General features: G+C 43.4%; 1 protein-coding gene across 5 annotated transcripts in view; it reads right to left on the bottom strand.

Annotated features, from left to right (window-relative positions):
- Positions 1-26,374, bottom strand: part of MORC2 (MORC family CW-type zinc finger 2) — a 42,161-nt gene extending 15,787 nt beyond the window's left edge. For 2 of the 5 annotated variants that reach the window (XM_005427600.2, XM_031062439.1), the window contains exons 1-11: positions 26,301-26,373; positions 24,808-24,842; positions 23,770-23,838; positions 15,015-15,105; positions 13,429-13,537; positions 12,074-12,233; positions 11,881-11,992; positions 10,519-10,644; positions 6,206-6,285; positions 2,483-2,565; positions 1,554-1,639 (exon numbers count right to left, since the gene is read on the bottom strand). In XM_005427600.2, coding sequence (XP_005427657.1) covers positions 1,554-1,639; positions 2,483-2,565; positions 6,206-6,285; positions 10,519-10,644; positions 11,881-11,992; positions 12,074-12,233; positions 13,429-13,537; positions 15,015-15,105; positions 23,770-23,809 — 887 coding nt within the window. In that variant the 5' untranslated portion in view covers positions 23,810-23,838; positions 24,808-24,842; positions 26,301-26,373. Of the gene's footprint in view, positions 1-1,553; positions 1,640-2,482; positions 2,566-6,205; positions 6,286-10,518; positions 10,645-11,880; positions 11,993-12,073; positions 12,234-13,428; positions 13,538-15,010; positions 15,106-23,769; positions 23,839-24,807; positions 24,843-26,300 lie in introns of those variants that run through there. The other 3 variants (XR_004082416.1, XM_031062437.1, XM_031062438.1) reach the window with 3 other exon arrangements.
- Between the last annotated feature and the right edge of the window lie 1,260 nt (positions 26,375-27,634).

The following is a 27,634-nucleotide window of genomic DNA, read 5'->3' as shown; positions in this document are numbered from 1 at the left end:
ACTGCCAACTACTGGGCTGGAATGTGACCTGTTGGTCTCAGCTCACTGTCATAGAAAACCATGATTCAAGAGCATGAGCAAGTGCAGCAAAACACCCATCTCAGGGATTAATTTTCTTTTTTTAACTTCTGGAAAAGAATGTAGAGCCTTATACTTCAAGAAATAGCATGTAGTCACCTACAAAACAAAAAGGACATTTCATTTTTATCAGAGAGGACAGGAAGTAAAATTATCATCCAAACCATGGAAAATGAAGAAGTGGGTCAAAAGCCAGGAATTTAATTACTAGAAATTTAGTACCTGTCCGACTGTCTGGATTCAGAGCCAACCTGATCTTACACAGCCTTTGGAAACCTGAAAGCACTTCTTTCATTGATGCAACCAGCATCAGGGAAACAGCAGAAAACTGTCCTAGGACATCCTCTGTAACTCAAGAATTTTCCAAAAGACAACAGGGATTGCATAGTACAGAAGTTAATGTGCCTATTATACACATCTTTCAGGATTTTTTTTGGTTTTCTGAATGAAGTACAATGCCGTAGAAAAGCATAATCCTCTGATCTGCTTCTGATCACCAGTGATGAATGCAGGGACACAGGGAAAGCCATGTACCTGCCCAGAGCGGCTTTTTGCTGGTCAGCTTAGTAACAGGAAGAAGTATTTTGCCCATGGGCAGGAAGGGCAGAAGACTATTCACAAATTTTTTGTTGCACACTAATGTCAGCAAACCCAAGAATTAAAGAACAAAGGTGTAGATGGAAAAGTATGTGGAAGCTGAAGGAAATAGGTTCTCTCACAAGCTTCTGTATCATTCAGATCCTAGCTCTAGCACTTTTAAATTAAAGCTGTATTTATTTATTTCTTTTCAGCATCTTAAGATGTACTAAATCTATCTCTGGCATCAAGTCTGCGATAGTTCTGACCTAGGCAGCCATGTAAATGGGCATGCATACACATAGGGAATGGAGGTGTTCTGTATCCAAATCCCCACCTTCCTCAAACTCAGCATGTGTTTTAAGAGCATTTGTTTCTGGTTTTCACTTCATTTGAGAAATGCAAAACAAACATATATGAAGAGTGAAATATTCTTGTGAGTACATCAAAAACCAAAGTTAATTGCCACCAGAGCTAAGCTAGAAGAATGCCTTGGGATTTCACAGCACTGACTACACCAAAACTCGGTCTTTTTTAGAAAGCATGCCTAAAATTCCTAAAGCTGTTTCATTGTAACTTGCGAACATTTGTTCATCAGCCTGAATCTTATTTGCAAGTGAAAAAGCAAGAGTGAAAAAAACTGATGTGAAAAACAGGTAAATATTTACAGCGAACAACCCAATCCAGAGACCCACATGTCTTTCAGCAGGTAAGAGGGGAATACCAGAGGTAACCAGAATAATGCCCCAGCTGCTCGGTTTAACAGCCTAGGCATATAAGATGCCCATGGATATTTAAGCTTTGAGCTGAACCAAAAATACATGCAAAACAGGAGAGGTATATGAGCACCTGGAGCAAACAGCCTAGGTACTCCAGAGTTTGGAAGCCCCTGCACTCACCGCTGCTTTGCATCCTTAATCCTTTTCTTGACGTCAGCCTCCCGCCGCATGGTGATGGCTGAGTTCTGGACCTGACGCAATGTCACCTGCAAACAGGCATTGCACAGTCAAGCTGGGAAATTCATAAAATTCACTCCATTTATGATTTTCTGCTCTTTCAGGAAGAGCTGAGAAATGTTTTAAGTGTAAATAAGTCACAACTGGTAGACAGTGACAACCAGTGTGACTCCAGAGGTAGGGCAAACTTATGCTAGGTTGTTTGAAGGAAAATGTCTACATGTCAAAAGAGGATTAAGGAAATTGAAAACAGTGGCAATGGAGCACAAGGAAACATCCAGGGCACTTGGATACTATTGTTTCCATGACATAACAATAGGAAGCTCAGTGATTTTACTTGCTGACCTTCTGGTGCCCCTGTCAGCCCTCCTCCCAACTCCTGGCGCCAGGGCTCAGCCTTGCCCCTCAAAGCCACAGTCCCACTGGAAGGAAGCAAAGAGGCCCCCTCCAAAAGCCCCTGCCCAAATGCCGCAGAGACAGCTGCACAGGCAGCAGGGAACGGCCAAAAAGCCCATAGCTCTAGTTCTGTTCCCCAGGCCACTTCCACAGAGGCTGTCAGCAAACAGCACCTGGAGCTGGGAGGTCACCTTCTCACGCAGGATATATTGGGTGTGTAGGCAGGGGAATGCCAACACACTTCTCACTTGGGCTGCACACCATGTGAAGATGGTGAAACACATCCAGTGGTGATGAAGCCATGGAGATGCCTAAATGTTGCTGGAAGTTCACTGCTGACTGGAGCCGCCACCTGCTTAACCAGTACACAGCATGCTGCCATGGGGTGCTGCCCAGTCAGCATCACTCCACCACCAGTGCTCCGAACACCCCTTGGTGCTCAAAACACAACATGCTGCCAAAAGCACAAGGCTCACCCTAGACTCCCGCGTGAGATCCCCTCCAAGGCGTAACTCGAGGGCACGGGCTTTGCTCTCCGCCTCGCGAGCCTTCTCTTCCGCTGAAACATACAGGGACAAGGATGCTGTCAGCCATTTGGTACAGACAGACACTGTCAGGCATTCACCCAAAGAGAGCAATTCCAGAGAGCCTTTGCTGCATTGATGTGTACAAGGGTACAAAGGAAACACAAAAATGTACAAAAATCAAACCTTACATGAGAGGGTCCCACTGACATGGCATCTTAAACATGCTCAGAGGTCCCAGTCAACTGGCACAATAGTAGGGACAAACTGTGCAAAAGCACATTTGAAGGAAGTATCTGTGAGGAAGACAACAAGGAAGTGGAAAGTCTCTAAGAATGCCTGTGGCCCTGCCTGCTCTGCTTGGTAATGTGATTCAGAGAAAGGTTCTCACAAAACCAAGACTAAGCTCAGGCTTGAAAAGGAGTTCCAAAGAAGTAATTTTCTTGCAAAGATTGAGGGAAAGGACTACTCTCAGAAATGCTTTTATCTCTAATAATTGCTAAATTTTGCCTGGAAAAAAGACAAATCTGTGCTACACATTACATAGGACCCAGCATTTGGAAAACCTACCCTGCACGTGATCCTTGCATGCAAGAAACATACCATGTAAAAGGAACTCCCCTTTTTGCCTCTCTCCTAGACAAACAGGAATGCTGACAATAGGCACATACCACCCTGGTATTACTTAAGATTCATTCAATAAACCTCATTTTCTGCAAGGAGAATGGAGTGAGAGCAATCCTGAGTAAGAAGAAATTGGGGTTGCCAGTGGATGAGAGCTGGACCTGTCCCAGCTGTTTGCTCTGGCCTCCAGAAACTTTCCATGCCCTGGGCTGATCCCACAGCATGTGCAGCAGGGGAGAGGGAGATTCTGGCCCTGTGTCCTGTCCAGGTGAGATCCCACTTGCAGAGCTGCCCCTAGCCCTGAGGCCCAGCACAGGAAGGACCTGGAGCTGCTGGAAAGCGTCTAGAGGAGGCCATGGAGATGCTCCAAGGGTTGCAGCACCTCTGCTCTGGAGCCAGGCTGGGAGAGCTGGGAGTGTTCAGCCTGGAGAAAGCTTCAGGGAGACTTTAGACAAAATGAGCTTTAAGATCTCTTCCTGTGATTCTGTAATTTGGCAATACAAAGGGTGCATGCTGAGGGATGGCATAGCTCACGCCAAGGCAAACAATGCCTGCATCCCCTCTCTGCTGCTCATACATCTTTCCCCATCCAGCTATTTTCTGGTTATCCTGTTTTGATTCCATAAGCTACTTCCAGAGACTCAGCAATCTCTCAATCTGACTGATTCCAACACATTCCTTGTAGGCAGGTATCTCTGGTGTTCTGGAACTGCTGCTTGCTCAGCTGAGACCCACCATTTGTCACAATGTACTCCTGAGTTTAAAAGAGCAAACTGCAAATCATTCCTGATGATCCCTCTGGAGTACTGGAGACCATGAGAAATTAATCATTTCTACCAGCAGGATAACAAAAAAGCTTGGTGCTACAGATTAAACCTATTTTCCTACAAGTAAAGATTTAGGCCCCAGAGGATAATACCCTGAGCATGTTTTAGTCCTGAAGGCTCCATGTGTGCTCCAATCTTGCAGTAACAGTCTGAGGTCAGCTGGGAGTTTTCACCACAGTGTCCTACACCCTTTGCTCAGCACCCTCTTTCCCCCAGAGGCACCAGGCCCATTCAGTGATTCCTGCACTCCCTGAAGCACTGGGCTGGTTTGGTGATCCCTGCACACCAAAAGCACTGGGCCAGTTCACAGAATCACAGAATCAATTAGGTTGGAAAAGACCTCTGAGATCATGGAGTCCAACCTGTGGACCAACACCACCATGTCAACTGGACCACAGCACTAAGTGCCACATTCAGTCCTTCCTTAAACATCTCCAGCGATGGTGACTCCACCACCTTCCTGGGCAGTTCATTCCAATATATAATGATCCCTTCTGTGAAGAAATTAATCCTAACGTCCAACTTAAACCTCTCGTGGCGCACCTTCAGGCTATGTCTTCTCATCCTGTGACTACCTGCCTGGGAGCAGAGACCTACCCCCACCTGGCTACAGCCTCCTTTCAGGTAGTTTTACCTGAGCGTCCTTCTCTCTAAGCTAAACCATCCCAGCTCTCCTCATAGGACATGCACTCCAGACCCTTCACCAGCTCCATTGCCCTTCTCTGGACTTACTTTAAACACCTCAATGTCCTTCTTGAAATGAGGGGCCCAGAATTGGATACAGTACTTGAGGTGTGGCCTCACCAGTGCTGAGTACCAGGCAGGGGGGAAGAATCACTTCCCTGGTCCTACTGGCCACACTATTTCTAGCACAGGCCAGGATGTCATTGGCCTTCTTGGCCCCCTGGACACACTGCAGGTTCAGTGATCTCTGCACACTCAAAGGCACCAGGGTGGTTTGGTGATGGAAATGTGTAACATTTTAGGGCCAATGGGACCTGTTCTTAGCACTGGGACAACAATGGACATCACTTTTCAGTGCCATACACTGAACTCCACTTTTAAGTGTCATGAAAGCCTCACAGACTGCTTCAGGGAAGAAGTGTCTCTAAATCCTACTCTTTGCATCTTCTTGAAAAGCAATGGGAGTGTGTGCTCAAGACATGTCCTGGCTATAGGACTCAATGTAAAAATAAATTCACCTATGAGGATTGAGGCACACAATAAAATCTGTTCAAGCTTCATCTTACCAAGTCTATCTTGCCAGGCTGTACTTCCTAAAGGAGGAACAGGGAACATGGCAATCCACACCATTTCACTCTGCTGCTTTTCTTTGGGACAGGGTCACAATCACACTGCCCTCTGTGATGCTGTACAGGCTGAATGCAGCACCATCCCTTGTATATATGACCTGCAGCCACGTGCAGACATGCCTAAAGCAGTTCTGACACTGGGACAGAGGATACGTGCCTCCAAGTGATTTATGTAGTTGATTTATGAAACCTACCAGAAGATACAGGTCACATATAAATCACTTACAACTTCCAAGATTCCTCCTTCACTACAGTATTTTTGCATTAAGTGTTAGAGAGGGATGCTGCTTTTTGTGTTGTATTTCTGGAGATTTAATGCAGTTCTAATACAGTATAATGCTGTATTTATATGCTTGTGTGATTTCTATATGCTGAATAACCAATTATGACAAACTGAGTTTTCCCTGAGGATTACAGGATTTAACAGGAAAGGAAGATTAGATGGGCAAAAGGTATGCCAGGAAGGATTAAAACCAAACAAACCAGGGCTCCCTTGTACACCCAGACCCCAGACTCTTTACATTAAGTGACAGGATAAAAATCTACTTTTTTAATTGCCTTAACAGGAAAGGTGCAGAATGAAAACATAGCCAAAAGCTCATAATATCTTAAAGGTGAGAAAAGAACTGTAGGATGACAGGGCTCAGCCAGGCTTCTGCTGAAGTGGGGGCAAACTGCTGGGACTCCAAGGGTTATCCTGTACATCTGCTACTCAGATTATGAAATGGTCTCTGGAAACAATGTACATTCCTTCCACTGCATGAACGTAAGTCTGTGCCATCTGTAGTTGCTGCAATAATTCAGTTCCTGAGCAATTCCAGTGATCCCAGAGGCAGCCAACCCCAGGTCACACCATTCAAGGGTTTAGTCCTCCCCTTAGCAACAGATGAATGCATACCCCGACGACTCACCTATCCTTGCCAAGTGCTCTGCTTTCTTCACCTCTTGCTCTGCACGGGTCTTGAAACGGTTTGAAGTGTATTTGTACATCCTGTGATGATCAAAATTTATTAATCAGCAAACTCAGCAGTAAGGTCAAATCAAAATTTCATCACTGCATGAGAGAACAAGGTCCCCACATGCTACTCTACTCCTCCCAATAGATTCAATAAATGGAGGAGGTTTACATATCATGAACTGGACACTTTTGGATGAAGCTAAGCAAAATTTTTTTAAGTCATAGATATTTTAGTAGTAGCTCCAACCACAATATCCTCTCTTCTTCTGCATTAACCAGTGCGGGTGAAATATACCCATATTCTTGTAGCAAATCTCAAGACTTAGAGAAATAATTTCTTCAGAAGTAAAAAGGAGTGAATGTATATGGAAAGCTTCTCAAAACCCTCCCATCACAGCTAAATAACCTTTCCTGTGAACAGCTGTCCATAGGTCCAGTCTGACAGGTCCATCTCACACAGGGCTATCTCAAAGTAGAACACCAATTTGGTAAGAACTTCAAGTTTCAGGACACTTCTTTGTGTTTTGTATCTGACTCACAACCTTGTAAATTGTGCTGGAGATGAAGCAGCTTGTTTCACCTGCCCTGTATGCTAACATGCCAAACACAGATCCAAATTCACTGACTGCTGCAGAGTGAAAGATTGGTGTTCGTGAGGCAGAAGCTCATGAATGTGTATAACCTCCAAGCAAATCACAAGGAAAGATGACACCTAGGACAAGCAGAGCCTGCAGGAACTCAGATCACCTTAAGACATGAGGGTTTGGATATACCAAGAGGAAAATCCCATCCCAAATGGATGGGATTAAATTTTCCAGTATTTAGCTAAAGCAAAAGCCACTAGAAATGCTGTTTTTACAGAGAGGCAAAAACAAACAGAGATGTAACACTTGACTGACCAACTGATTGGAATCACATTTAGATCCTAATGAGAGACAAAATTCCCCCCAAATGCAGATAAACTGTCAGGATTTATGAGAAATAACCTTGTACTTATGAAAAGTTTTGTTTAGGTTTGTTTCTGTAGGTGAGCACACATGGTACTGACATCAGACATAATCTCACCAACAGGAATCCTTTGCTCCCAAATCTAGAAAATTAATACCACAAGCACAGTTCCCTGAAATACATTTTCCCGGAAATACCTCTTCTGCTATTTTAAAGGATTTCCTCCCTGGGGAAAAAGCAGGCAAGTGCTAAGATTTCCAGAAATCACAGTTGGTGATTTCATCACGTCAGGAGTTAAAGAGTCAGGATTTTGGTGGCGTCATCTCTAACCTATGTAAGGTTGATTAAAGCTATCTGGGGCCAGGAGACAGTAGACTCTGAAAACCAGGCTGCTTTCAACATGTTGCCATAACTACATTACTCCACCCACACCTGCCTGAATTCCAAGGAAAAAATAAAAAGACAGAGAAGTAGAGCAAAGCTGAATTATCTCCCCATGCCCAGCTCAGCAGGCAGGGCAGCACCTGGGGGTACCGTAGGGACAGCACTCCTTTGCTGTAGGGAACACTGTAAGTAACTGTCGGATGTCCTAGATGATGGCACTGTGAAACCATCACGATCTTCAAGACACTCATTCCAACTGCCTTGGAGTGTCCTTGTGGAGGCACAGGCCTTGCATGTGGCCTGGCTATTTCTATCTGCACAGCCCATATTGCTAAACAAGCTCCAACAGGTACCGGGGAAGAGATGGAAGCAATCCTTGAGGAGACACAGGCCACTCCCAGGGAAGCTGGGAATGTGGCAACACAGCCGCAAAGGCTGGTGAAAGATCCACACAAAACCAGACAGCCCCTGCCACCAGGATGTTATCAGCTACAGAAAGGTGAGGAGAAGCCTCTCCCACAGAAACATGGGTGGTGACGAAGGGAAAACAAATGTCCTGCTCAGGAGATGCACTGTCATTCCTGAAAATCAGTGCAAGGGCTGCAAAACCTTTTCTCAGTAAAGGCACTTACATACCCTAAATCCACAGTGGATTTCTATTCATTGTCCACAAACACCAACACTGGAACCTGCAGACAAGCCACTGTACAGGCTTTTCCTTCAGAGATAAAGGCAACCTGAGTGACAGCAGGAGGGAGGCCCCTCTGAAAGAAAGAGCCCTTCACATGTCCCAGACAAGCACACCAGCTACTCAGGCTGTAAGGCAGCAGCACTTCCACTGTCTGTTCTCCATCCCTTTGCTTGACCAGGAAGGTTCAGGATTTACCTGGCGCAGGCTACTGGGCCAAAAACACAGCCATGCTAAAGAGCTGAGCATCGCTGCTACATTTGCTGACCCCAAAGGAGCACCATAATGGAGGTCCCTTCCCTGTGCACTCACACACAAAACAATGCTGGCACAAATGCAAGGGATTAACCCAGTATTACTCTGCAGAGCACTCAAAGCCTAGTAGATAAATGGGGATGCTGAGCTCTGGCTTCAGCTCTAAAGGGAAAGCGAGGGCATAAGTGACCCTTTTCAGCAGGTTCAGGGAGAAAAATGTAAAAAAACCCTACACCTATGGCAGTAAAAGCAAAGTAACCACTTTCAGAGCGGACTGATTTACTGGTTTTCCCTTTAGAAAGAGCCACCCAAGGCAGATTTGAGTTCTCCTGAGGAAAAAGACAGCTTCCTCAACCTGCCCAGGGCACAGCGTGGCATCTACCCCAAGAGCAGTGCTGGCTCTCAGAACCCACAGTAAAGGCTTTGATGGTTTGTCCTGATGGCCACGCAGCTTCTAGAGCCCAAAGCTGGCATTGGGAAGTCCAGCCAGAAGGGAGCAGTCTGGACAGTCTCCAGAGAGGCCCAGTAAAGCCACTATGATTGCCACAAGACTGAGAAGATTTACACTGTGCTCTGCAGGGAGGCCTTGCAGTCTTTACTGCTCTGTTGCAGGAATGGGGACTTTAAATGTAAATGTCTTTACAATGTTCAGGAATTTGTACTGGCCTATCACTATAAGCAGATCTACAGGAGTTTGCTCAGATGTGGCACAAGCAGATCTGTAAGATACACCTGCCACCAGCACTCATCAGCTTGGGGCTCCTTAGAATAGACTACTGACCACTTGAAGAAGAAGACACTAAGGTAAATGAACATCTGGGGTGACCTGGGACACCTAATATTGTCATGACGCTGACAGCATCACCCACAATGATGGCATCCTGTCTATAAGTCTCGCAAGAAGCTTGTCTCTGATGAGACAAAAATCTGTGTCCTCCCCCGGTTTCTCTCCCTAGTACTTTTGATGAACTACAGCACAAGCAGAAGCAGCACAAGGCCCTCACATGTAGATAAAACACAGTCAAAAATACAGAAATCCAGAGATTCTCTACCCAGTAAATCAAGATTTACAGTGGCAAGTTCCCTGCCTTCTGCAGGGAAACAACTGGCCTGGCCAGCATGAGGAGCAGTGGGTGTGTAACATTCTTTTATTTTGGTCAGCTTTCTGATACCATTTCCCACAGTCTCATGTAAGGAACTGAGGAAGCCTAAGTTAAAAACCAGCCAGGCTCTTCAGTCACTATTAGTGGTGTGACACTGGCCTGTGGCTGCTAACAGCGCCTAGTAGGCTGAGCAAGCCCAAAATGCTATACTAAAAAATCCACAAATACTCTACAAAATTACTACTATTTGATTCAAATAAATTATGCCAGAGTATCTAGAATGCAGACTGTGTGCTCCCAGAGAGAGTCCGCCTCAAGCAGACTGAAATACAGGTCTCCCTTTCCCCTCCTATCCCAGTAACCTTTTCCAGTCTCTCTTCAGCCAACTGACAGCACACCCCAGTTCACGGTCACATTTTTTGTTTAAGGAAATCTAAAAGGAACATAGGCAAAGCTTTTTCTCAATCTCTATTCAAACCCAGATTAGCTACATATAAAAGCAACTGTTTCAAAGCACTCGGTCTAGTTTCTTTTTGGAAATAATCCTAACACCCACCATATGTATTTCCTTCTGCTCAACAACAACATAGTTACCCAACAGTTTTGTACTAATATAGTATTTCATACAACCAGGATCTTAATTTCTTTGTTTTCTCTGAAAGGGAGCCAAATTGCACCAATGACTCATGCAACTTTCAAAGGCATTCAATTTTCCGCGATGTATCTCTCTTCCCATGATGTCAACACCACATGCCATTCTCTTATGGTCTGATTCTGTGGCGTTAGGGTTAGGAATGGAATTATGCAGGATACACCTGGAGAGCAAAACACCACACCTCTAACTCCAAATGGTTCCACAGACCCACAGATCTTGGATCCAACACTTACCTTGGCTTGTAGAGGGAGCATGAGAGTCGTTTGGTTTGTACTTTGTGTCCATTGATGAAGATCCTCATCCTGGGATCAATATAAAGCACAGCAGCATAGGCACGGAAGGAGCGGCGCTCCGGCTTGCTGCAAGAGAGACGTCTACTTCAGAATATGCCCAAGAGATACCCTTAGCAAAACAGACAGGTGAAAGAAAAGGTCTTTCTGTTTTAATTACCATGAAGCTACATTAAGTAAAGCTTTTCTTTAAATTTTTTTGACCTACGTCTTCTCCAGACTCTTTGTTGAGCTGTTCATCATAACTACTGCTACAAGAAACTGATACTCGTGTTACTGCAACCTGAAGAGGGAGTTTGAATACGTCTGGATAATAATGGCCAAAGCTATAAACTGGCCTATTTAACACTAAAAGTGTACCCACCTACCCAGAGTGTTTCCACCCTTCAGTGAGTCAGCGGTACACTGCCTCAGAACCTGCACTACTCACTGACACACATGGTACCACAATATCAGAAAGAAGAGGCAGTGATCAGCGGCAATCACGCCTGCCTTATAAACAGGCATTAAAGATGCTGAGAACCCTCGGAGGGCCGCAAGGAATTTGCTCAGTAATATCACTCTAATACATAGACAGAGCTGCTTTACAGGGTCTGAAACTTCCTATGGAAAATTCAAGCACTGCAGAGGAGAAGCATGTAATCTCATCAAAAACATAAAGCTTGCTAGGTGTGCCCATGGAGTTCTGGGACTTAACCAAGCATTTGGCTCATTTCAGCTCAGTTTTTTGTTTTCAGGTTACAGGTGATCAACTCAGCAAACACTCAGCTCTCTCTAAACAGGGGCCTGTGCTCTTCCAGCTGCCCTTTGAGCACATCCTTCTTGCCCCTCTACAGGAAGAAGTGCTCCATGACAGATGTGATGATACACCCCACCTGCCTTCCATACTATCCACCCCCAGAGGCTGACTTGTGCAGCACCTCACATTTTGCCACAAAACTGAACAGCAATTTGGGAGCAGCACTAACTCACAACCAGCTCTCATTCTGATGAAAACATCTTTGATAGGTGTATAAAATTAAACATAAAGCTTAGAGCCCCTTTTTTTATGGCTCCTAAAGGACACTGAGTTTTCTGCTTTGGCTAAGCTGAGATCAGCCATTGCAGGCATTCACCCCAAACACAGCCACAACACCCATGGGCTGACACACACATGTACCCCAAATAGCTTAAGAACAAACTACAGATCTTCTAAATTCCCTAATTCACTACAAAATGAGAATCTTAAAAAAAACCCATGCACATAGTATATAGCCAAACCCTACACTAAATTTGATCAAGGCCTGTTACACCAGTCACACTTACGTTCCCTCTGGGGGTGTTTCTGCCATCTGAATATCTTGAGGGTCAGAAGTCACATCCAGCTCTGGCTCTCCATTATCCATTAGTTTGAGGTTAAAGATGACCACCAGAGTGCCTGAGAAAGTAACAAGTCAACCAGGTGAATCCCAACCAAACCCCAAATATCTCACTTGTGACCTGCACCATCCACATGTACCTTTCTCACCACGTATCTTATTGAACTGGTCCATCACTTCCCATTCTGATTTGAAAGGGGAATACTTGTAAATGAGCTCCGTCTCAATAGCAAATTTCTCCATGTTGTCCGTCAGGGGTTCACGGCTCCGTGCATTCCAGGTGGGTAGGGGAACGATGACCTGCAAATCCCATTGTATTGAGAGTGACTCAGGCTCTCCCACTCCAGTCAGCCCCTCCTGCAGGTCATGGTCCAGTGACTTACACCTCCTGACAGCCCCCTAAGTCACCAGGAGAGGCCTTTCCAGCTCTTCAGTAGTTTGCATGTCTGTCAAATACTCACAGACCCTCTTTGCCAGCCTCTGAGCTGCCTTCTCAACACACCAGTCTCAGAGTGAACCATTCCCAAGTTACATGTATGGTACTGGCTATTCACATTCTCAATTGCTTTTTTTCCCCTTCTCATGTAGCAACTTTCATAATACTAAAAAAAAAAACACTTTGGCTTAATTCCTCTCTTGAACTCAGATATCCTTCACTCATATTTATCCTGATCTCAGTCTTTGATTTTTTAAAGGATGCTAGCAAGGTGGTTTCTGCCATGTAGAGTAAAAATATAGACAGAATTATAAACTGCAGCTGCACATCAAAGACACAAATCCCATCCCAGAACTGTGGTCAAGCCAAAAAAGTAGCCTGAGCTGCTGTGGGAATTAGACTTACTTTACTCTTCCCAACCTGCTTCAGTCATGGCTACCAGCATGCACTGACCCTCCCCAGCTTCACCCTTCAATCCCTCCCTCATACCAGAAGATGCTTTCTGAGATACCACCCCAGTGCAAATTTAAATTATCAACCTTGCCTGGAACAACAATGCCTGAGTTATCTATAAAAAATATACAAGTTTTTCATAGGTAGAACTATACTGACTTTTTATTAAAAATCAAAAATATCTGTAAGAAGATACACCTGCAGTTAATGACCCATGGGTAGCAACTTCAAACATCTTTAGTTCTCTACACAAAATCAAATCAGCACAGTAAAATTAAATACATCTCAAACTCAAATTTTGTGGGAAAAGAAAAATGCAAGATATCTGGGCATGTCCTGAACTTAGCATAAGCACACCTTTAAGTGACTGAAATAAGCCCTTCAAACTTGCTCTACTCTAGAGACTTCTGAATTAGAATTAAAACCAAAAGGAAAAAAAATGTGTTGACTTTGCAGAAGCCCTACAGCATAATGCTAAAAGGAAACCATACACTGATCCCACCAGAGTCACAAACAGCCCTGAGACAGACTCTTCTGTAAGAGGTAGGCAAGTTCAGATGAGGCAGCATTCACTATATTAGTTCATTACAAGAAGCACATGCAAACCTCGTCGATGCCTTCTTCCTCATGGAACGTCCGTGATAAGAGGAGGCAAGTCATGGTGTTATCTTTCTTTGTGAACAGGATAAAATCCTTCCCAATCCGCATGGAACCCCTGTAGGCAGAAGTCACACTGTGTGTTACACCTGATGCACCATACTGTTCAGAATGCAGGCCACATTACTGAGCTTTCTTCCCATTATGTTCAGTTATGAGATGCCAAAACCAGGTTAGGCAGAAGGACTGAAACAGCAACTATCATTTCTCACTAAACACCTCATTCCTTTCAGAAGGCATATCAATCTGGGCATTTTCACAATGTTTCAAAACATTTAACACCAGTCACAATTAAAAGGCGCACAGCATTGCAGACTCATACTATGTAGAAAGTTTAAACAGAAATTTAAAAAAATTTGAAAGACAACTGAGGTGAGATGTGACAATAACCTTCAAATCTCTGAGCAGAAATGTCAGTGAGAAAGCAAGCACATGCCTCATTTGACTGTATCCAGAATCAAGTGCAGCAGTCTGGAGACAGAAAATTCGTTTCCTAACCTAACTAAAGCCTTACTGACACTTCAGCTAAGGCAGCTTAGCAGCTTGTTGTCACAAAAAGGGACAGTCCCTTCCTTCTCCTCACTCTCCTAAGTTATCCTGTTACCAAGCTCATGCAAAACACCTTAACAGGTAACAATTAACATTGCATCGAAAGAAGTATTGATGTTATGGCAGCGCATTTCTCTTCAGACTGCCTTAAGTCCATACCACAGCAATTCCACAACCTACCTTTCGCATATGCTGAGGCTTCAGGCAGCATTTCTCTGATGTAATAAAGTACACCTCTTGCTCAAGGTTAAGAAAGGACAGACATCTCTCCTGGAAGCATACAGTCAGGATCTGGGATCTGTCCTGCACTGTAGCTGAACCGACAGTGTCTCAAGATCCCCTAATTTTTCCCCCCAGGTTACTGAGTCCCACTGATTTCCCAATAGGATGCATATAATCAAGGCACATGGGTGAGCACAAAGCAGAACAGAGTAAGTCACAAAGCCCTGCAACTCTTCCAAAGACACAGCAAACTTCTTCCTCTTTCCTAGCAAATCCACTCCAACCGCTGTTGTGCTCCTGGCACTTAATCCTACCCCTCCTCTCATTGCTTCCATCATTCCCCTTCTCCCTGCATTAGTTTGGTTTGAGAACAAAAAGAAATGGTTTAAGTCCATCTGCCTTGCACCAGATAACTTTCCTGTTGGGAGGCTGAAGCACTATTTTGCTGCCTGACTGTAACAGGGAGATGATCGTTTTCTTTCCAGCTCTTCCGTTATTTTCCCCAAGCTCTTACCTGTACCCTCTGCCTTGTGCAAACATAGTCCCAAATCACTGTTGTCAGCTGTACAGAGCCTTCTTGGCCACTGGAAAACTACAGCAGATGTTGAGAGAGCTCCTGTCTACCAAAGCAGGGGATCTTAGAGTTCATCTGCTTTTTTTTTTTTTTTCTGGGAAGAAAGCTATACACCTCTGAGCAAAAAGTACATCGATCATCTGGACTATGACCTCCCCAACCTCAGGAGGCTGGCTCTTGTTGTACCTACGATTTCAAGCCGTTTCCATACTGCCCAATTTGAGTGGACTCAGGTGATCGCTTGGCTGATTTACCAAACTGGATAACACTGGCAGCTTCATCTGCAACAAGAAACAGGGAACAGAAAAGGCTTATTTCAGTGTACAGACACACACAGACACATATTTTAGATAAAGAAGGAAGGTAACTTCTTCACCACTGGAAATAGTCCAGAAAAGAGGCCAGAAGCCCAAGCTGAAGCTGCATCCTGAAGCTGTACCACAGAGCCCTGTGAGACACATACTGCTTGAGGGCACTGATGTTACCAGAAGATCTGTGCAGGTGCCATGATGCTGACAGAAAAGAGTTTTAGGTTTCAGTCTAGTTCATTGTCCCATCTGAACTGCATGAAGACATTTCTTTTTGCAAAAAGAAAAAAAAATCCACAAAAATAATCTATTGTGTCCATCACAGTTGTCAATTCTTATAAATTAAGACCCTAGGATGCAGTGGGTCTGTTGTATCCCATATCCCACTGACACCACACACTTGAGAGCACTGGCACTAGAGCATAAGTCAGGACTATTAAAAAGGTCAGAAATCCAGAATAAACACTGCTATTTCTTCATAGTGCTGAACTTAACACTCTGGTTAATTAAAGCACTAGTAGGACACAAGCTAACTTTGGCAGCAGATTGCTGGACCCCTGGCAGCAGGACAGCTGGGGAGAAAGTCAACACAAGCAGGTCCTACAGCAATTAGCAGAGGATTTCATTAGCGCAGGACAAAATGAAAGGACACAATGGCTTTACAGCACAGAGGGTCTGTCATTTTTAGTTCCAGCCTTTCTATTGTTCAAGGGATAAAGACTTTTAACATCATCCCTAGGACAGATTCCTTTCCCTTCCCCCAAGAGATAATAATCATTTCACCAGAGTTTACTGGGAGAAATAAAGTTCCAGAGATAAGGAACACAAAGTGCCTTACTGTGAGGGCTAAAAACAAATGCATACACACAAGCTATAAGGGAGCACAAGACATCACTCACCCCACCAGGCAACTATGGGGAGGCTGAGCCCATGGACAAGCTAGATTTCAGCATGCAGGAGACACACAGGCCTATCAGCATTGACCAGTTTTACAGTAAAATATTCAGTACTAACACCATTGGTATGACATGACATCACTGAGCTGGTGTCAGAACACCATTTTCAGTTGAAACTATATTCACACTTCAAGACACAAATACAGGAGAACAACTGCACAAACACCTTGCTGCCTAAACTGCAGTTGTTCTCAATGGAACTCCACAGCTATTCCACAAACAGCTTTGGATTGGATAAGGGTACCTCTACCTTCCCTTCAGCCTACTGTAATATTTTCTAGCCAAAGAAAGAAAACACTCGAATGTCTTGTATTTGAGATCTGGCTAAGGATGTTGGTAATAATCATCATCATCACCATTATCATCCAATTGATGATGATCATCATAATCTAATTATTATTACTCTAACTACTATTACTGTGTTATTTTTAAAGCCTGGTAAGGAAAGTAGATACAGGATATTAAAAAGAGAAGGACTATTGGAATCATTTTGCTCCACAAACATTTTTCAGTAACTATTTTCAAGAAACTTTTAGAAAGCCTGAAGAGGGTAAAGAGTAATTATCCGAAGCACTTCTCCTCTCAGGAAAGGTGACCAGATAGTTTATCACTCAATGCTGGACGTCTGAAACCACCCTATTATGACTCCTCTTTCAGGTCAGAGGGATGAAGGTGATGCTGAGCAGAGGGGAATGTGAGGCAGCACCTCTCTCCAAGCTGTCTTTAGGAGAGATTTAATATTTATATCCTCCCAAGAATCAAGACAAAATTTTTTTTCCCCAGCTCTTTATAGGCTCTGGAGGGTGTTTCTACTTAAGGCTATTTTTGTCACACTATTTTTGTTTTGTTGTGCCTCAGAGTTACTGGATTTAAAAAAGCCAAACTCCCCAGCAAGAAAAATAGAGAAGGGAGATCTATGCAAAACAAAGAAGAGAAAAAACACGCTGAAGAAATTCACTCAAGATGGTCAAGATGGCAGGATTTAATTAATTACCTGGGGGAAATTAGCCTAAAGCCAAGTTGAACTTTCCTGAGGATAGGGGAACAAGGGAAAAGCTGCGAGGTCCTTTGTGATTGTAACAAACACAGGACACCAACCCCACATGGGGCAATGACTGGAAACAGACAGTGATTGACAAATCGCTTTGATATATGTTCCTGCAATTTGTTTTAAAAATCTGTTAACTTTATAGGAAACATCAATGTTTAGGTTAAAGATTTAACCTTAAACAAGGTTAAAGAGACATCTTCTCCTGAGAATTGTGTAGATTGCTCCCCTGAAAGTGGCCCCCAAGAGTCACTGTCCACACACACAAGTGTGTACACACTCTAAAGTAGGAGTTGGAGTTCCAGCTAAACATTGTTCCTCACCATTGTGAGCCTTGGATAAACAATACAAATACAAATAAATTTTAATTTATTTTAATTGTAATAAATTTTAGTTTATTAATTTGTATTTTAAATACAAATAAAGCGACTACTAAAACACTGAAGAGCAAATACTATATACTAAAATACTAATAATGCAACCAACACACTACTACTTAATTAACTGCTTCCATTAAAACAAAAGCTGTTTTGAGCTTCCAAACTTCAAAAACACAGCTGAAAAACAGCAAGACTTGATATATTTGCTTCAATCTCTCAAAAAGCAACGGAACAAGCCCTCGTAAAAAGTATTAGAAGCCAGACAAGGCAGGTAACTGGGCCAAGTCTGCAGAGATTTATAAAGGCAAGTAACACCTGACTGATTTGGTCACCTTCTACAAGGCAGCACTTCCTGTCCTTATGGAGACAGTAGTGGGTGTTGTTTGGCTGGACTTCAACGAAATGCTTGACACAGTTTAACACAGCCTGTTCCTGGACAAACTGGGGAGACACAGACCAGGCAAGTGGTAAACAAAACAAGTAGGGACCTGGCTCATGGGTCATGTTCAGAAGTGATCATCGATGGTTTTCACTCCAGCTGGCAGGCTATCACAAGCAGAGACCCCAGGGACTGATGCTGTGCCCCATATTGCTCAACATCTCCATACAGGATCTGGACAGTGGGGGTACTTTTGAACCCTCACCAGCTTCACTGATGGCGGTAAACTGGAATGCTTTCTTAGAGACCCGGACTGGCTGAAATAGTGGGCAAGATTGTGTCTGAAGTTCAAGGGAACTGTGAAGTCCTGCATCCAGGATTAAATAACCTAAGAGCCCAGCACAGACTGGAATCTGCAGGTTGGGAGGAACTGCCTTGCTGGAAGGATCCTGGTAGATAACAAGCTGAGTATGATCCAGCAGTGTCCCACAACAGCAATTGAAGCAAACAGGATCCTGGACTGTATCCACAGGGACATTGCCAAAGAGATGGAAATGTGATTAGCCCACTCAGCTTTGTGTTTGTCAGGCCCCACCTGTTGTACTGTGCCCAGTTCTGTCTCCTCAATTCAGGAAAGATGCAGACAGCCTGAACAGGGTGCAAAGGAGATGATCAGAGGGCTGCAGAAACTACCCGATGAGAAGAACTAGCTCTCCTTCCTTGAGAAGAGAGGGCCCAGGGGGAATCTCATTATAATACTACAGTACTTGAAAGGCAGCTACAAAGGCTACCCTTCCCTAGGAGCCACATGAAAAAGAGGCAAGAGATACAAGTTGCACTGGGAGAGGTTTCTTCTTAAAATAAATACGAAATTTTTTAGAGATCAATCAGTCATTTAATCAATCACTAGAACAACTCCCCCAGGTGTGTGGTGGAGTCCCCCATCACTGGAGAGACAGGGTGCTAAATCATCTATTCCCTTGCCCATGAAAGGCTGGAACAAATCTTTGAGGTACTTTCCAACCTGAGCACTTCTGCGATGAAAATGCCAGTTAGAGACTTATTTTCTTCAATTGCTTAAGAATAAAACTACAGACACTTCCTAAACTAGTTGTTATACTTTCTCAACCTACAAGTTGATTCATTGAATCATTCAACCTGTATTTTGATTCTTTAAATTCATGCATTACTTTCAGAGCCAGGCATTAGGTAAAATTTCAAGCCTGAGTAGTGATTTCACCGATAGTATGAGAAATGTGATGTGCTGCATGAAATCTATTGTTTGGTTTTCTATGGACTCCTATGTAGTTCCTTACAAAAGAGTCAAAGTTTTGAACCAGTACTATTATTCTGTGTTGGGGGCAGAGGGTATTTACTGGAGAATAATATATTTATTAATACTGGAAATTAGAAAAAGGTTCTTCACCAAAAGGGTGATCAGGCACTGGAACAGACTCCTCAGGGCAGTGGTCATGGTCTCAAGCCTGACAGAGCCCCAAGAGCATTTGGACAACTCTCTTAGGCACAGCACACCCCAAAATCCCACCCTTCTAACTCAGAAGATTCTATAATTTTGATACGTCTATGCAAGACATGATGGTTCCTTTGAAAAGAGCTGTCCTGTAACATCACTGAATCCTTGGACCTTATGATAACTCATGACTACCAATGTGAGATGTTTCCAGCTTGAATACAAATGTTTTTTGATCTTGAGACCACACAACCCAGAGTGATCATTAAGAGCGCCAATGTCCCTAATTTTTAGAAATGAGGAGTTGTCATTTGGCTTGCTAATCAGAAGCCATCAGAGAGAGCACTCAAATCTGACCAACTGTCTCACTATACCCTTCCATTTTCAGAGCCTGCCAGACAAATCTAGAATTGCCCAAGACAGAACAAGACCAAAGAGAACAGCAACAAGACAGAGTAACACAAACTGTTACTGGGACAGTTAACTTGAGCCCTTCAGCTCTTCCCTCCATTTAGAAGTGCCCAGATGCAACTGGGTTTATTCACTCATAATCCCCAGATGGCGCCCCATCCAGCCTTCCAAGCCATACTTTCAGTTGACTTGGGAAGATCCCATGCTAGCATGGGCTACAACAGCACTACAGCAAGTCATGGAGGTATTCTTTTTAACATGCCAGCTTTATGTACAATAAAAATAATTTTAATTGAAGTTATCATGCACAAAAACAAAACACTCCCAAGATCCATGATTTCTGTTGAAGCAAAGTCTGTATTGAGGGAGAAAAGTCCAATAAAAAGTTTTCTGCTGACATCTTTTAAAGTCAGATAGGAGATCTTCAGGATATCTTTAAAACTGGTAAACCCTACATTATGAGAAATTAAAATTCATATCCCTACAGCTAGGGATGGAACCAGAGAGCCCCATGCAGCGAGTTTGAATGAAAGACTCTCCTTAGCTGCTTCTGTCCATGCTGACAGGCAAATGGTGCAGCACACAGAGCTTCCACCTGGCTGCCCTTGGTCCAGCATCAAGACAGTCAAAGGACCTAAATTACATGGTATTTTCTATATACAATGCATAGCACTGTGAAGCATCCCTGCAAGGCACAGTACCTGCCAATCTTCTCCACTAAGCATTTCAGGCTATCAGGATAAAACTCTTCAACATTCAGCTGAAAGATTAGTCAAAAGAAGCCACTTAATAGCTGTCCTAGGTAACCCAAATATTATCGTATTTCATATCCATCTGTGCTCAAAATTGAAAGTCACTTTAAGACCCAGCGGTGCAGCCAGAATTAGAACCACAGGGATGGGAACAGGTGAGTGTCAAGCTCTGTCAAGTCAAGGCATTCAGGCAGACCTTCGTCTCTCCCCTCATAGCTTTTGCTCAAGGCAGAGGCTCTGCTTTGGGGTTTTTTTTCCTCTGTTTCTCTCTGACCTCCAGAGGGGGTTGTTTCAGGTGGGTTTTCTGTGCTCACAACAGTAGCAACTGTTGCTACAAAATGGGACCGTGCATGTCATAACCAAAAACTGTTTCAGACTGAATTTTGCAACATCTGTCTGCAGCTGTAGCAAGGTACTAGGAGGAGTGAAGAGGCCCCAGTCCCTGCAGCTGCGTGCAGGTGCCAGGAGCAGCCAGGTGACACAAGGAGTCACAGAGTCTGAGCCACTTTGGCTGGCTGCCCTGCCATCCTCCGCCAAGATGAAGGTGAAGTCCTTCCAGAGGTTCTAGACCTTGACCAAGTACCAGCAGTCAGAGCATATCAGTCGCAAACACCAATGGAGCTGCTGCCACCAGACAGTTAAGAGGGAGGGCTGCCCTCCCTTTGTCTTGTTGTGCGGAGAGAAAAAAAACTCTACAACTCTGTAAAAGTCATAAAGCCCGGTATGTTTATTTACAGCGCTGGACGCATGCCAGAGAGACAGAGACTGCTCTCTTTCAAAGGGCATGCGCACCTTTGCAAACCCCAGCCCTTCCTTTTATCCCCCTTTCAAATGCATATGCATACAATTTCACAATAGGCTCATACATATTCATTTCTATGAATTTCGCAGTGACTTTTGCTGCTAATTTTCATTATCAGAAGGAATTTCTTGTGTCCCTGTCCTGTTCCTGCGGCGTCTCTGTTTTCATTTCACTGTCTCCTCTTTATCTTCTTGTTTTTTTATCGAAGCAGCTTTTCTCTTTGGCCTTAACTTGACACAGAAAAGCACCTTTTACCCTTTTTACTCTAGGGGGGATTTTACCATGCCTCAGTCTCCCCACACACAGTTGCCCATGGCAAGCATCACCTCGGGGGAAAGCTGTCACTGCCATTTTGAGTTTCTCTTGGTTCCCAGGGAGTCCATGACATTTAGCAATTTTGTATCTAGCAATTATTTACTGTTAGTTTGTACCTGCTGCTGTTTGGCTTGTTAGTAAACTGTTATTTTTTCACTTATTTTTACACATTTATTTCCTGTGGAAAGGGATTGGTTAAAACTAAGGGGATATAACTCATTTCAGAGCATCCCCCTTAAATTGTCTTAAACCAAGACAATAGCCAATACTTAAATCGCATTTTGTCACAAAACCAGCACAACAGAAGCAATAACTGTATAAAAGCTGCCATAAAATTCTGAAGCATTAGAACAGACACCTGGCGCCTTCCAGAAAAACACACAAGCAGAGAAGGTATTTTCCTCTCCCTGATCCTAAGAACTATCAGAAGGCCACACTTCAACCTCAGAGCTTTTTTTTGTGGATGGGGCTTTACTGTTTCCTTCAGCTAAATTGATGGCAGAAAAGTACTCTTGGGAGACCTGTTTAGCATCCTTAATCGTATTCCAAGGAATTTACAGAAGGTACCTAGAGTTCAAATCAAATTCCTTTATGGAAGTCACAAATCTGTGTATCAGAGCACAAATTAAATTTAATGAAATACTTCGTGTCTATATGGGTTTGGGCTGGCATAGAGTTCAATCTCTCCATGCTAACTTGCATGGGGCTGTATTTTAGAGAAGTGTTGGTAATACATGGTTTTCATTAGTGCTGAACACAGCTTACATCAAGGTCCTTTCTGCTTCTCAAACTGCACCACCAGCAAGCAGGGTGGGTTGCACAAGGACTTGGGAGGGGACAAGTCTGGGATGGCTGATCCCAACTGACCCAAGGGATTCCAGACAGTATCATAAAATCCCAGAATGGTTTGGATTAGAATGGGCCTTGAAGACCATCTGGTTCCACTCCCTGCCATGGGCAAAGACACCTTCTACTAGACCAGGTTGCTCCAAGCTTCATGCATCTTGGTGTAGCTAGCATTCACCAGATAAAGCTGGGGAAGTAGGAGGAAGACAGGCATGTGTGACCTTGCAGCATTTGCCTTCTCAAGTCACTGTTTTACATGATGGAGGCCTGCTCTCCTGAGGGTGGCTGAACAATTGCCTGCCCACAGGAAGTGGGGAATGAATTCCTTGGTTTGCTGTGCTTGCATGCACAACTTTTGTTTTCCCTACTGAACTGTCTTTATTTCAACCCATTAAGTTTTCACATTTTACCCTTCTGATTCTCTCCACCATCCCAGTGGAACTGGAGTAAGCCACTGTGTAGGACTGAGTTGCCAGCTGGGATTGAACTATGAAAATATCACAAGAGGAACTTAAAGTACTGAGGAATCAGTGCAAAAATGTTAGTTGTTGCTTATTTACACATTTCCTTTGTCTTCTCCATATTCACCTCCCAGTTTCACCCAGTTTTGCTGCCCTGTATGGAGCTCCTCACAGGATGACTTACCAGTCCTCAAAGGTGGGTTGACAGTGCTGTTCATTGATGCTAAAGTAAAGCAGAAAAGCTTTTATCTTTCTCCCACTAGATACAACATCAATTTACAGCAATTCTTACAAGGCAGAAATACATTTGCTATATTCTCATATTACAAAGGTTTTATATTGTCCAGTATTGATCTCAAACATAATGTCCATGATGAAACAATAGCAAACTGTTTTCAAAGCAGAACCTTAACTTCTGCCATGGCACACCTTCTGGTTAGAGCTGAGATACACTGATCATCTGGCAGCCAGATGGAGAAAAGGCTTATGCCAGCAAACCTTGTGCTTGTTCCCCTTCTTGCTTCATTATTCTCCCTTCAGCCCCAAGGCTAACTTCAGTGTACTGGGAAACTTCAAGCCAAGCTGACCCAACTCTATAATGCAGCAAAACAATTTTCTTTTGACCAATTAGTTTTCTGCAATGGAAGAGGTAAATGGTTTGATATGTAATATGGTGTGAAAGAGCAAGTGGAGAGGCAGAAACATGCATAGACGCATGGAACGTGTCCTTTTCAATGGAACTAAGCTGTTAATTCAACTTAAACCATAACATGAAACCTCAGCTTGCAAATGCAGGTGTAACTTTCTGTCACTTACTTGAATCCATTCCTGTTCCATCATCCAAAAAACATAGCATGAATCCACCTCGTAGGTCCTCTCGTTGCTCTGCAAGAGAAGAGTTATTCACTGCTCCCATAAGTGGAAGTTAAAAGTTCCATAAAACAGGATCAGCGTTAACAACAAAAGTAAAACAACAAATAGGACTTTTAAACCTGCAATATGGCTAAGCTGTAAGAAAGAGCACCAGATTTTTGTTACAGAATGACTAAGAACTTCTTCACTACAAAACTGAGCTACAAAACCGTATTGTGTCAGTGGAGTTTTTTAGCATTCACAGCATAGAGCAACTCACTTCACCTGACCCCAGGTGAAGGCTGACTTAATTGCTTCCCCAAGATATTTGTAAAGGTACTCCTTTTTGAAAGGCAACAGGGACTATGGCACAGAAGAAATGGTAGAACAATAGAATTATTCAGGTTGGAAAAGACCCTTAAGATCATCAAGTCCAACCACAAATCTAACACAGCTGAGTTCACTAAACCATGTCCCTAAACACCAGATCTACACATTTTTTAAATATGGATAGATAGTGACTCCTCCACTGCCCTGGACAGCCTGTTCCAGTGTCCGACTACACTTTCAGTAAAGAAATTTTCCTTAATATCCAATCTAAACTTCTCCTGGCACAATTTGTGGCTGTTTTCTCTTGTTCCTGTCACTTGTTTCCTGGGAGAAGAGCCCAACCCCTACCTGGCGGCAATCTCCTGTCAGGGAGTTGTAGGAGCAAGAAAGCCCCCCACAAAGCTCTGTTTCTCCAGGCTGAGCTCCCCAGCTTCCTTAGCCACTTCTCATCAGACTTGTGCGTCTGCTCCTTCTTCAGCTCCCTTACCCTTCTCTGGACATGCTCCAGCCCCTCAGTATCTTTCTTGTCTTGAGGGGCCCAGTACTGACCCCAGGATTGGGCATAAGACTCTCGCTCTTATTCAGTCAAGGACAACATACATTTGCAGCCTAAATCCAAGTTAACTACTGACTTAATTGCTGACATGCAAGGAAGCAGCATGAGTGACTTACCAGTATAAATGTCTATTCTCGTGGCATCTGCATCTCTACAAAGAAATAGAACCACAGTTGATATCCAAACATTAAACAGAAATGAAGCTAAAAATCCAGGCATACACAAGCATTTCCAAAATAACTGGCTGTATAAATCAAAGTCCACAGAGGCCCCACAGTCATGAGTGACAGAAAACACTGTCTACTTGAACCTAAACTCCAGCATAAGACATTGCTAGCACACAAACAGTTCTGGTGACAGGAAGTACCACTGGCATTCTAACAAAAGTCATTCTGGGGCTGGAAATCAAATAAGTACACATTTCTGAGCTCCCTCCTATACAAAACAAACATCACCTATAGTTTTTTTGTTGAGCTGCCTACAAAAGGTTTAGTAACTCCATATAAAGCTTCATTCCAATACATTCAGGATTGTTACAGGAAACTGTCATTACAAGATCACTGAAGTGAGGCCCTTCACACACTGCATCCTCCTCTGTATTTGAAAGTACAGCACGTACAGCACTACTGCCCTCTTCCCAAACCAACCTTGGTTTGCTGACTAGAGGCGTGGCACTATAGAGCAGTAACAAAACCCCACTTGACAAATGCCACAGCCACTTGGTTTCACTTTTGTATCTCCAGCCCAGTCTAGCTACTTCTTCCCAGAAGACAACCTCTCTATAGCCAGACGGGAACCAAGAAAAGGGAAAACCACCCCCAAAGACCCTACTTTTCTTACCTTGTTGCAAACATGAACACACCACCAGCTCGCATGCGCGTGCACACACACACACGCACACACACAGAGCTGATTCCCTAAACAGAAGCTTTCCAACTCAAAAATGCCCCAGTTTCAGCTTGTTATATCACAAAATGCACACTGTGACAAATCATATTTAAGAGAAAACAATCCCAAAATACTTCCATAACACTTCATGACAGTACTTCCTCCAGCTCAAGACAAAAGCATGCAAGGCTTGGGAGGCTTCTATAGCAGGGATTCCCTCCATACACAGATGAGACAGGTGGCCCAACAGCTGCAATTTCCAAAGACCATATCTCTTGAAGTGTCAGAATTCCTTTAGCATTTCTTGCTCTATTTTTCAGCATCCCGCTTCTGATTTCATTTTCATTGTCATGTTTGATACTATGATTTTTTATATATCAGATGAGTCACAGCTCCTGTAATATTTATTTTAGCAATTTCTTTACACAAAAAGGCAGACTAGTTTTTTCTTTAAATCTCTCTTGTGTCTGCTATCAACTTCCTTTCCAATATGAGTTGCTCCAGGATTCATTCAAACCTGTCTTTCCAGGAATAATTATTTTCTTTTAGGGGGGTTGATGTAGCAATGTAAGATGAGCAAGTGAAATACTTATACTAAATTAAAATTCTATTTTCTTGTAAAATCTACTAGAAGTGAAAATTGCTTAAGATCAACTAATACATAGGTGAATTAAATCTTAACCAAAGTTACCTTGGGAATTAGGCAGTCTCAGGTACATACCTGGCATTATCTACAAGTTCAGCAAGGGCACCAAACAAGAACTCATGGGTAGTTCTGCAATGAAACAGAAATCAGCAGAGTTACACCACTTAAAAAAAGAGAGACCTTTAAATAAACGAGAATCTCAACTACATTTTAAACAAATCCAGTCAAATGGGTACAACACTACGGTCTGGCTGACAGCAGACTAGGAATGGGTGATTTCCTGTCTGCCAGAGGCAGCCATGTAGCAGCCAGTCTGCCCCAAATTGCAGCTCACTATGGTCTAAAATATGTGATATGATAGAGACATAATAGAGAACACATGATGATCCAATGAACCAGCCTATGACCCAGTCAACAGCTCATGGAAGTCCTTATACAGCACAGTGACAGGTCTTTTCACAGCAACTAAATACTGCCTATAAGGAAATATGGCCAGATGAGGATTATCATAGAATCACAGAACAGTTTGAGTTGGCAGGGACCTTAAAGCTAATTTCATTCCAATCTTCCTGCCATGGGTAGGGACACCTTGCTCCAAGCCCTGTCCAACCTGGCCTTGAACACTTCCAGGGATGCGGTAGCTACAGCCGCTCTAGGCAACAACACATGAACAATGTTATGAATAAGGTGAGTCTCCCCTCACACACCCAGTCCCACTGCAGAAGTTATTTGTGACAGAAAAATGCTTCCAGATCCTGGCTAACATCCAGCAGATGCAACTGCTACTAATCCAGAGAAAGTCTTCTGACACCACAGTACCATGCCACCTTCCCAACGTAACGCTAAAATAATGAACCCAGCTACCACTTCAGCACAATCTCAAGAGACATGTTTAGTTTCCAGCCTCTTTAACTGCCACCTCTTTTAAGCAGCTCCCATTTGGAAGCCATTAGTTATATGCCTCAACATTGAAACAGATGGTGAGAAAAACTTAGGCAGCTAATAAAAATCATTGTAATACATTGTCTGTTGACATAAATGCCATATCTCCACTTTCTGCCCAAGCTGGCAACCTAATTTCAAATCTAACAATTTTTTAAATATAGATGAACCACATTCACCATAAGGTTAACAGCAAAGATGTGGAGAAACAGCTGATGGAATTTGTTACTCCTCCAGGCTGTTCAATGAAGAGACTAAGACCTCAGAAACCAGTTTGATCAGCATGTTTCAGTTTGCACAAAACCCTCACATACAGCCAACAGGTGACCAAGAAGAAGACATTTCTTCATATTTTCAGCCTCCCAAGAACAGACACACAGGTAATTCCCACACATAAAACATATAGCTGTCCACACTGTTAATAAACACAAAACACGCTTTCATAGGCATCTTCAGGGTGATCACAC

This window comes from Geospiza fortis, unplaced genomic scaffold (genome assembly GCF_000277835.1).
Source record: "Geospiza fortis unplaced genomic scaffold, GeoFor_1.0 scaffold224, whole genome shotgun sequence".
Classification (NCBI taxonomy): domain Eukaryota; kingdom Metazoa; phylum Chordata; class Aves; order Passeriformes; family Thraupidae; genus Geospiza; species Geospiza fortis.
The sequence above is the reverse complement of the archived record's forward strand: the minus strand, read 5'-3'. Positions and strand labels throughout refer to the sequence as shown.